The following is an 11,322-nucleotide window of genomic DNA, read 5'->3' on the forward strand; positions in this document are numbered from 1 at the left end:
TTTCTAATAAAAATATTTTTCTGTGTGTTGTGTTTTTTATCTTTACTAGAAATTCATGGTGGCCATGTCTAATATTGGTGTGACTCCATGAATTTCAGGCTTAGGGCCAGTTGATAATATACAGCTAGCCCTAACCCCATTATTACCCAGCGAGCCACCTGGCATCAGGAAGAGTTGGATACAGCGCCAGAAGATGGCGCTTCTATGAAAGCGCCATTTTCTGGGGTGGGTGCGGACTGCAATTCGCAGCGGGGGTGCCCAGAAAGCATGGGCACCCTGCACTGTGGATTCCAATCCCCAGCTGCCTAGTTGTACCTGGCTGGAGTCAAAAATTGGGCGAAGCGCACGTCATTATTATTTTTTTTTAATCAATTCATGAAATTCAAAAAAAAAAGAAAAGGGGCTTTCCTATGTTTTTGGTTCCCAGCCGGGTACAAATAGGCAGCTGGGGGTTGGGGGCAGCCTGTACCTGCCTGCTGTACCTGGCTAGCATACAAAAATATGGCGAAGCCCACATCATTTTTTTTAGGGCAAAAAACTCCTGCATACAGTCCTGGATGGAGGATGCTGAGGCTTATAGTTCTGCAGGTGTCTGCTCTCCTGCATACACTAGTGGAGAATGATCGCGGGTGTGGTTTTTGTGGACAAAACGCAAAAACGCCTAGTGCGCACATAGTCTAATAAACTGCACACAAAAAAAGCTGCAATGTGCGCACAGCAAATCTGACTTCTCATAGACTTTCCTGGGAAGTCATAAGCCAGAATTTTCTGGAAAAACTGCAGCAATAAACGCAGCGTGAACATGTGGCCTAACTGCTGAATAACGTCTCGCCGCCATTAACGTCCCACTCCTGTTCGGCCGCCGCTAGCTCTGTCCGCTTCTGCGCGCGCGCGCACACCACGCCGCAGCGTGACGCATCGCACGCCTGGTCCGCGTGTGTTCATCCGCGCCGGATCCACACGCTAGGGCTCCGCCCACCCTGCTAGCAAGTCCAAGAGAAAGAAAGTCCCTCCCTCCATAAAAGCGGAAGCGGAGGGGCCGCTCTGGGTGAAGCCTCTGTTAGTCCCGCCTCTCCCGTGCTGCCGCAGTGAAATTGGGCGCGTTTGCGCAGTGACGTTCCTTTTTTTGTTGGAAGGTAAGGAAGGGATAGTATGGCGCCCGGGCTCTCGTGTAGTCAGGCGGTGGTGTGGGCGGCCGTGTACGCGTGTGAAGAGGCTGGGCGGGCGGAGGTAGCGGGACACAGGCTGGCATCGAACTTAATTCTCGGTTGGTGAGCAGGCCTTCTCGGGCGGGGACATAGCTCTTCGGTCTGGCGGGAGTTCCAGGCCGGACGGCGCCATGCCGTATTAGGGGGGCCCTGGGTGAGGCTGGGGTAGTGGGCGGCCTCAGAATGAGGCTGTATGTGGTGATGCGGCCCAGCACAGCGTCTCCCCGTGTGATCCAGCTGTGTGCGGCCGCCATGTCTCGCCGGCCTGTAGAGAGCAGAGTCATCCCAGCTGGGGGAGGGGGCTTCATGCGACTCCACTGGGCGCTGATGGCCGGCGCGGGCGACTACCGTTTAGAGCAGCCTCTTCACACGTGGACAGAAGGCAGAGCCGCGTGCAGGGAGGTGGAGCGCATGTGTGCGGTGCGGGGGCTGCAGTCAGGCCTGACCCCCAAGGGGGTCTGATCGGTTTGTTGGGGTCCAAACCTGTGATGTACATTATGGAAACGTGCTCCCACCTCTGTACACCAGTCCTGACTGCAGGGACCACCGCAGAGGGGACGATTGGTTTATGTTGGGGTCCTAACCTGTACTGTATGTACACTATAGGTTACTAGCTCCCACCTCTTTACACCAGTCCTAACCGCAGGGACCACCGCAGAGGGGATGATTGGTTTATGTTGGGGTCCTAACCTGTGATACACTATGGTTATGTGCTCCCACCTGTATATAGGTTCTGATTGTAGGGACCACCGCAGAGGGGCTGATCGTTATGTGCTGGAGTCTTAACCTGTACTGTATGTATACTATAGGTTACGAGCTTTCAACTCTACATCACTTCTGACCGCAGAGGGGCTGATTGGTTTATGTTGGGGTCCTAACCAGTGATGTACAGTATGGTTACGTGCTCCCACCTCTGCTAATCTACTGTATACTATAGGTTATGTGCTCCCACCAATTCTGGCTCAGGGATCATCACCAGATGACTGATGGGGTAACCAGCACATACCAATCTGTACTCGTGCATACAGTGGTGAGCATGTAACCTGCAGTGGCAGTCTTGACTGCAGAGACCACTACATGGGTGACTGTTCAGTATCTTTTAGAGCAGTGTTCCTCCAGTCCTTAAAATCCACCAACAGTGCGTGTTTTCTTAGCAATGCACAGTGATGGAATTATCACCTGTGCGATACTAAGGAAATTCTGAAAGCATGCATTGTTTGAGGCTTTTGAGAACTGGAGTTGGGTAACATGGTTTGAATATTAACATATGTATATGTGGATACTTAAGCCTTGGTATACAAGTTCTGACTGCAGGGACCACTAGATATGCAGTAGCATCCTAACCGCCCTATTTCTTCAGTACTCATAGACACCCACCAATATGGCAGATGAAGTAGATTTCACCACTGGAGATGCCGGGGCTTCCACCACTTTCCCCATGCAGTGCTCTGCCCTGCGCAAGAACGGATTTGTGGTTCTGAAATCACGTCCCTGCAAGATTGTTGAAATGTCAACTTCTAAGACTGGCAAGCACGGTCATGCTAAGGTAAAATGGTTTATATGAATTATTCACGTTAGTAGTTTGTATTAATGTAACACAGAGCCAGTAATCTTGTGTGGGTTTTTTTTCTCTTCCCCCCCCCCCCCCCCCCCCTAAAGGTTCACCTTGTTGGTATTGACATCTTCACTGGTAAGAAGTATGAAGATATCTGCCCTTCTACCCACAACATGGACGTCCCAAATATTAAGAGAAATGATTACCAGGTAATGCTTGATTATACTGAGGCCCATCCAGTATTGATTGGCCTAAAGGTGTGTGTACACAGCATGATTATTGGGAATGAGTGTACTGAAGAACTCGCCTTTCACAATATTTATGCATTATAAATGGACTGCATTCGCCTGACCAATGAGCAAATGCTCATTTTTCAGGTGAAAAGATCTCTTGGCTTCCACAACAGATCATCGTTCTCAGCAGCACATTGTTCTGTCTAAGGCTACTTTCACACATCCGGTTTGAGCAGTGCAGCTCAATCCGGCTGTGAAACCTATGCAACGGATGCAGCGAAAACACCGCATCCTTTGCATAAGTTTTTACATGCGGCCCGTCCGTTTTTTCCCGGTTGCTGCATGTTACTGAGCATGCGCAGTGGAAGAAACCGCATGCGGCAGCCAGATGCGTTTTTTCCGCATCCGGCGTCCATAGGCATGCATTGAAAAATGCGCCGTTGCGTTTTTTTTTTGCCGGAGCAAAAAACGTGCCAGGGAACGTTCCACCCGGCCGCAGCATCGGCTAAATCTGCCGCATGCTGCAAAAACCGGACCGAACGCAAGCCCATGCGGCAAAATATGGCACTAATGTAAGTCTATGCAAAAAAACGGTTGCTGTTTTTCTGCAGAGCGCCGTATTGTGCCGCAGCGCAAAAACCGGATGTGTGAAAGTAGCCTAACCAGGGCCTGCACTTCTGACGACAAAGGCAGCCTGTGAGCATGGAGCGCGCTATTAGGCTATGTGCGCACGTCGCGTAAAAACATGCAGTTACTCTGCGCTTTGTAGCGCAGCGTAACTGCATGCGTCCTGCGTCCCCTGCACAGTCTGGAGACTGTGCAGGGGCCGTGCGCACGTGGCGTTTAAGAGCGCAGCGCTTCGGCTACTGCCGAAGCGCTGCGCAAAAAGTGACATGTCACTTCTTTCCTGCGCTTTGCCGGCAGCTCCTGCACGGTCTATGGCAGGAGCTGCAGGCAGAGCGCATGGAATCGGCGCTCACTACGGACACTTCTGCAGCGATCTAAAGCGCACATGTGCTCTTCAGATCGCTGCAGAAATTTCTGCAGGGCTTGTACGCAACGTGCGCACATAGCCTTACTAACCAGTCAGTGCGCATAGAAGTGCTGTTAACTGGCTATTCAATGACCGGCAACTGAAAAACGTGTTGCTGCTCAGCAATTTTTTTCATTATAAATCAGTTTGAATGGACCTTTTTAGTTTGGATGTTTTCGGCTGTATTTGTGATTTTGTATGGCTTGAAACAGATTAGAGTACCAGACTTGAGTAGGGCCCAATGAGAGCCACTTAAAGCCCTTATTTGTGGGGCACAAAGTTTTCACTTTGTAGCAGTAGCCGAAGCGCTGCGCACTAATACGCCGCGTGGGCATGGATAATGCACAATCTTCATAGATTGTGCTGGGGACGCAGGACGCATGCAGTTAACGCTGCGGTGCACAACGCAGCGTAACTGCATGAAAATACGCTACGTGGGCACAGCCTAACATTGGTTGAATTATAGGGTTTTCCCAACTTGGCATGATTTATCCAATATGGAGGTGATTGATTGCTGGTGCTACCACCAATGGGCGATGGCTGTGCATGTGCACCAATTCTCAATTTGTCTTCAGGACTACAAAAGATGGGCAAGGCCTATGCTTGGATGGCTTTTGTAGTCCCATAATGTGGTGGTGTGATGCAAGCGATCATCTATCATAAGTTTGGGTGAGGCCTTTAATATCTGACATAGTCCTGATCTGTGGATGGTTCAAGCAAGAAGATCAGACAACCTTTTTAGGCCAATTAGAATGAATTTAATTTATTGCAGAACTCGATTCAACATGTTGGTAGCATTGATTGTGAAGTGTAAAATGGTTACCATACCGGGGTAAGGGCTAAGCCACACGGCGAGAAAAACAGTGCGAGTGGAGTGCGATAAAACATCGCATTCCCCTCGGACCAATTCTAGCCTGTGTGTGAGCACACATGGGCAATTATTTTCTCAGCCCTAATCGGACTGAGAAAACAATCGCAGCATGCTGCGATTGTAAGCTGAGTCTCTTTCTCTCGCACCCATTCAAGTGAATGGGGCGAGAGAAAAATCGCACTGCACTCGCGGTACACCGGTGTACTGCTAGTGCAGTGCGAGAATGGCAATAGCTGGCTACGCAGGAGAGAGGGAGAGAAATCCCTCCCTCCCCTCCTGAGTGCCGGCCCGCCCCCCGCAGCTGAGGTCTGCTCGCACGGACCTCAGTTGCAAGGACACAGGCATGACACTCGGCTCTGCTGTACTGCCAGCACGAGCCGAGTCTCATGCAAGTGGATCGCAGTAGTGCCCGTGTGGCCCCAGCCTAAAAGTCTGAATCGCTAGGAGGTATAGCTATAAATATACACAATTGTAGGACCAGATATATCTGTGGATGCCACACATTACAGACCTAGAATTTTTGGGAGGCATTATAAAGTATCCATAATAAAGCAGTGACCAGAAGCTAAATGCTGAAGGTCAATCTGTTTCCAGATCCCAGAACTCACATGTCCACTTTTCTAAGAGATGGTGCGACTTAGACTGATGATCCTGCCACTACTGGCTACATAGACCTTTCGTAAGATTATTATTATAGCGCCATTAATTCCATGGCACTTTACAAGAGAAAAAGGGTATACATAAAAACTAGTACAACAATCCTTAACAGTACAAAACAGACTGGTATAGGAGGAGGACCCTGCCTGCGAGGGCTCCATCTACAGGGGATGGGTGAGGATACAATAGGTGAGGACAGAGCTGGTTGTGCAGTGGTATACCGGACTGAGGGTTATTGTAGGTTGTAGGCTTGTCGGAAGAGGTGGGTCTTCAGGTTCCTCTTGAAGCTTTCCGGGGTAGAGCGTTCCAGAGTATGGGGGAGGCACAGGAGAAATCTTGTATGCGATCAGAGGAGATAAGAGGAGTAGAGAAGGAGATCTTGTGGTGATCTGAGGTTTCGTGCAGGTAGGTACCTGGAGACTAGGTAAGATGGGTTTGTTGTCTGATAGTGTAGACTTTATTACTGGTACAAGATTCCTTCAGTCCCTTCTCCCTAGAGACATATGGGATTAGGAAGATTCCACTGTAATGTGTTCCACTCTGCGTTATTGGTGATGTTTTGTCTTGTATGTATCGGTAACATATGAGAGCTGTGTATCATGAGTGGCTCAAATAGCCTCCATTCAGCCAGCACTCCTGGTGTTGGTGGCTGGCATGTCCCTTGTATTGGGGGTTCTGCTCTCTGAAGTGTATTTGGGGGTTTTGTACATGCTTACCATTGATCCCTCTCCCTGTTGGACCAGAATCCATGACTTTGACCACCAGTAAACCGAATACTGTGGCCACTGGCTACAGGGTCAGGATTTCATTGTTCTGCTTGACTTGCATTCATCTTGCTTGCATACTGCTAAAGGCATTTTCTGTTTTCACACAACCGATCTCAATTATTTTACATGTATAAAACAAAGACAATAGGTAGTAACCCTCCCTGGGTACAACACTGGCTTTCTGCCACTCCTCTGTTCTGGTTTAGCTGCAGTAGTAATAGCAGTGCAAATCACCACTGCAGCCAATCACTGAGTTCAGCAGCCAGTGGCCATTTAAATCCATTTTGCTAAACTATAGGGATAATCAAAATGGAGAGTAGAGCAGCGGTGGAAAGCTACTTGTGAGGACTAGTTTTGCTAAAGTGGAAACTTTTCCCTTTAAAGACTATAGCAGAAAACCCTTTCAAATTTAATTGGATACTATTAATTTTTATTTTGGCTAATATTGATGGAAATGACTCAATTTTCAGATATAATGGCCCTATGTCTAAGCAAGGCCACATTATCAGCATACTTGTGCTAGTAGCTTTGAATGTTGATGGGCAGTCCGCATTACGACATCTGGGCATTTAGAAAGGTGAGAGGAGAGCCGGTTCTGGATGACTGGAAATAGCCAAACTCTGACATCCATGTGCAATGGGGTTATCCCCAGTGAAAATGGCAGGTCATTGTAAAATCACTGGAAAGGGAGTCCCCAGTTCTTCCTCACACGGCTGCAAGGGGGTATTTGAGCAGTGGATCACAAAAGCAACCCCCAAAGTCTGAGATTAGCACTGTGCAGTGGGTATTAATGCCAGATTTTCCAACCTACTTTAATTTGTCAAACATTTTAAAGGTGATGCTGTGGCAAACAGTTCAGATTTTTTTTTAAAGTTATCTGAAGGGAAGCAAAGTGGCAAAAAGTCACATAATATACCGTATTTTCCGTACTATGACGCACCGGACCATAAGACACACCCTGGTTTTAGAGGAAAATGGGGAAAATAAAATTTTAAGCAAAAAATGTGGTCATGACAGTTATGGGGCGAGGATCTGCTGCTGACACTGTTATGGGGGTAATGTCCCCAAATTCTCTACTAAGGTACCCCATCCTGGTAATGATCCTCCTGCTTTGTCTATGTGCCCCCATCCTGCTATGTGCCCCCATCCTGTATCACACACAAAAAAATAAACGTTTATACTCTCCTTTCCTCGCTCCATGCAGCATTGCTCCACCCCAGCACCCTCACTCCCAGCCGCAGCCCTATAGTCGGACCATAAGACGCACCCCCCACTTTCCCCCAACATGGTGGGGGGGGGGTGCGTCTTATGGTCCTAAAAATGCGGTAGTTTAAAAAGGAAAATGTTTTTTTGACTGAACTCTGACTGGTTTGTCTTGCGAAGATTGGTATTTCAGAGGCAAAACCACAACTTGTCAGGGCAACTTTCACAGTGGGTCCATTGTGTTGTGGAAATTGGAGCAATTTTATTTGGGTTTTTTAGAGTCAATGCAACATACGGGGATTTGAAGAAAAGAACAGTAATGAATAGCCTGCCATCCTCTAGCACTGAAAGTTGTCTTAGGCTGCTTTCACAGATCGTTTTTTGCCGTGCGGCACAATCCGGTAAAAACTGGAAAGAACTGATCCGGTGTGTGGTGCCGCCGGATTCGTTCTTTCCCCCATAGACTTGTATAAGCGCTGGATTGTGATGCATGGCCTTGCGTTGCATCTGGCTTTTGCCGCATCCGGCGTAAATAGCTGATCCGGCGGCCAGCGGTTTTGTTTCTGGCAAAAAAAGTGTGGCGCCGGATCCGGCGCCGTGCGTTACAATGAAAGCCTATGGGTGCCGGATCAGTCATCATCCGGCATATGACTGAATCCAGCGACTGATCCGTTTTTTTTTTTTTTGAACTGCGCAGGCTCAGTAGCACAACGGATCCGTCAGAAAACGGAAGGAACACGTGGAAAAACTGATGCAACTGATCAGTTTTTTGCTGGATGCGTTGCATCAGTTTTTTTTTTTGCAACAAATTGTCTGCTAAATGTGATCTCTGTAATAATTTTTTTTTTTTTTTTTTTTTTTCCCTAGCTGATTGGTATTAGTGATCGATACCTATCCTTGCTGACTGACTGCGGTGACGTTCGTGAAGATCTTAAGCTGCCAGAAGGAGACCTGGGAAAGGAAATAGAATGTAAATATGAAGCAGGAGAAGAGATGATGGTAAGGGATCAGTTATATTTTAGGGTTTCTTGTGAAAGGAATCTGTTCTCAGGAGAAATTGGTTGGGGCACCCCACCTGATGAAGGCCATTCCAATGGCTTAGGCTAGGTTCACATTTCCGTCAATTTCTATCAGTCCCAATCCGCGGCTCTGGTACACAACGGAGTCTGTCTGGTGGATTTTGTTCCCATAGACTTGTATGAGCGGCGGATTGTGACTGATGCTGCGTTGCATCCTCCGCCCGACTGATCAGTCGTGGAACGACTGACCGCCGGGCGGGAGGAACGTAGCTTGTAACATTTTTTTTTTTTTTTGAGCAGTGGAATCTCTCTGGCTCCCTGCACACGTAACCAAGGTAAATATCGGGTAACCAAGCAAAGTGCTTTGCTTAGTTACCAGATATTTACCCTGGCTATGTGTGCAGGGAGCCCAACTCTTTCCCCGCTCGGCCTCGCCCCCTCCCGCTGTGTCTGTGTGTCCACATACTGATGTCCTCAGTGCCATGGCCCCACTCGGCTCCGCCTCCCGCACACATTCTCGGTGGCCGAATGATTGGCTGGCTCCGGTGAGCATCTGTTCGCTCTCAAAAGCCGGCTATTATAAATGATCAGCTGATCGTTCTTTTTCAACAGAGTCCGACAATGAATTCTAATTCTTGTCATCCGTTGTACAACGCATCAGTCACAAGCGTCAAGCAATGCATGTGACTGATGCAAAACAACGGAAGTGTCAACCTAGCCTTAATCTTGCATTTGCAAGCAGGAGTGTTGTCAAATGACTTTGTCCCATTGAGCATGATTTTTAAAGGCAGCCTGTTTAGGGAATGTCAACAAATCTGCTTCCTTTTTCAAACTTGCACTGTTAATGGCGACCTTAGCTCTTGTCCCAAGCAGTGCTTACAATGATTTGTGTGTAAAAATGCTGTAGGAGTTTTGTGTTGGGGGAGGGAATACTAATCCAGAGGATGCATGTGAAATTATTGCTGACAACCGTGCCACCATACATTCTGACAATGTGCACGCTTGTGCCAATTTTGTACATGTTGTTGGCAAATATTGCAAGTGTATTCTAATTTTGCTTTTTATTTTGCAGGTCTCGGTCTTGCATGCAATGCATGAAGAATGTGCAGTAGCCATCAAGGCCATGACCAAATAAACAGGGATCCCCCGACTCGAGCTATCTGCTCAGGTCAAGATAAACAAATCTTAAATTTGGTTCTGATTGTCACCAAAGCTATGGCCTTCACAAAAACCATTTTCTTTTTGACTTGACTTGTTTGCAAATACTGCTGGATTCTAAATTTGGTTATGCAGGCTAACTGGTAATTTCCAAATCACTGCGCTGCAGAAATTTCTTGAGTTACCTTTCACATTCCTAAAGGTGTTCATTTGAGGGCCCAACGAAGTGACTCTGAATGGCGTATTCTGCATTAGTTTGTCTGATGCATAGTTTAAATCCGGCTTCTAGTTCCATTGGGGGAGGCACCTGGAATTATAAAGGTAATTTAATAAAGCAAATTTAAAGATGCAGAGGCTGTCTATTCCTTACTAATACGTAGAACGAGAAGACTTAGAATATTATTAAATCTATTGCATGTTAGGCTAAAACACAAAGTGCCAAGTATATCGCTTGGCCAGAAGAAATGTGAGTGATTTAGAAATACCAGTTGATGCTCTGTCTCCTGCCCTTATTAAAATAAAAAAAAAAAAATCCTGGTGGCCATGTGCAAGTAAATTGTATTACCTCTGTACTCTCCTCTGCCAACATGTTGGCTGCATATTGTAACCTTTATTAAAAGTGTCAAAACCTGCCTACAGTCTAGACGGGCACTTGGTATGTTGGGTGATTCTATATAGCAGGCATACATGGCACAAAATGAGGATTAGAGTCATCAATGCTACAGATTTTCACTCGAGGCCTTTGTCATCAGACTGATAAAAAAATAATAAAATAGAAAAAATGCAGTTCCGTTGCTTTTTATTTTTTTTTTTCTTGTATTTATCTTGAAATATTAAACATAGTAAAGACCTTCCCAGGAATTGATTTTGCGGTGCTTCCAGTGTGATTTCTTTAAAAAAATATATATTTTTTTTTTGTGTAATACAAATATGGATACTAAAAAAAAAAAAATTGCGATTTGAGTAGCATTTACCCAAACAACCCTCAATTAAATTAGTATTTGCACCCATGATTATCCAATGATATCCAGTCTGAGTAATCTGAACTGGTCAGGGTTGTATGGAACTTGGGTGGGTGAGTTGTTTTTGGCTTACTGTGCATTTTATGATTATTTCAAGTGCACAGATCTGGAAGTGTCACTTGGACATGAATATAAATGTTCTGCGCCTCCTTACAGTGTTATACTTCACTTGCAATGCAAACATTTTGTGATTATTACAAAGCCATTTCCCCTGCACCCACAGCTGTAAATGTGACATAATGGTGGTAAATGGGGTTTATTGTAAATGGCTTTCTAGTTTTATTTCTCAACTAGATCCAGAGCAAGCAGTTTGATTCTCTACCTTTTTTACACTGTTGCTCACATACCTTGCATGCATTGCTTATCGGGTTTATCATGGTCCCTGATACTCAAGTGTCCAGCTCTTCTGTCCTTGACGAGAAGATATCATTCCTGTCACTGACTTAGCAGTTTGCATGAACTGAGTTAACTGAACAATAGAAATAACAGGATAGTTAAGGGTGTGAAGACCTAAAAGCTGAATATTGTATTATACCATTGGATTTGGGGGAACAGTACATCAAAGGTAAGGACACCAATATATCGATCCCTAATAT

The 11,322-nt window shown here is 46.4% G+C and overlaps 1 protein-coding gene across 1 annotated transcript; it reads left to right on the plus strand.

Annotated features, from left to right (window-relative positions):
- The first annotated feature begins 1,028 nt into the window (after positions 1–1,028).
- EIF5A2 (eukaryotic translation initiation factor 5A2) lies at positions 1,029–10,569 on the plus strand. Its single transcript, XM_075340628.1, has 5 exons — positions 1,029–1,136; positions 2,569–2,754; positions 2,868–2,972; positions 8,395–8,526; positions 9,619–10,569. The coding sequence occupies exons 2-5, from the start codon at positions 2,590–2,592 to the stop codon at positions 9,679–9,681; spliced, it is 465 nt and encodes a 154-aa protein (XP_075196743.1). The 5' UTR covers positions 1,029–1,136; positions 2,569–2,589; the 3' UTR covers positions 9,682–10,569.
- Positions 10,570–11,322: the final 753 nt, after the last annotated feature.

This window comes from Anomaloglossus baeobatrachus, chromosome 3 (genome assembly GCF_048569485.1).
Source record: "Anomaloglossus baeobatrachus isolate aAnoBae1 chromosome 3, aAnoBae1.hap1, whole genome shotgun sequence".
NCBI lineage: Eukaryota > Metazoa > Chordata > Amphibia > Anura > Aromobatidae > Anomaloglossus > Anomaloglossus baeobatrachus.

Coding starts and splice junctions, on each gene's coding strand:
- EIF5A2 (XM_075340628.1), top strand. CDS start 2,590: ATGGCAGATGAAGTAGATTTCACCACTGGAGATGCCGGGGCTTCCACC. Junction 2,755..2,867: donor GCAAGCACGGTCATGCTAAG/GTAAAATGGTTT, acceptor CCCCCCCTAAAG/GTTCACCTTGTTGGTATTGA. Junction 8,527..9,618: donor AAGCAGGAGAAGAGATGATG/GTAAGGGATCAG, acceptor TTTATTTTGCAG/GTCTCGGTCTTGCATGCAAT.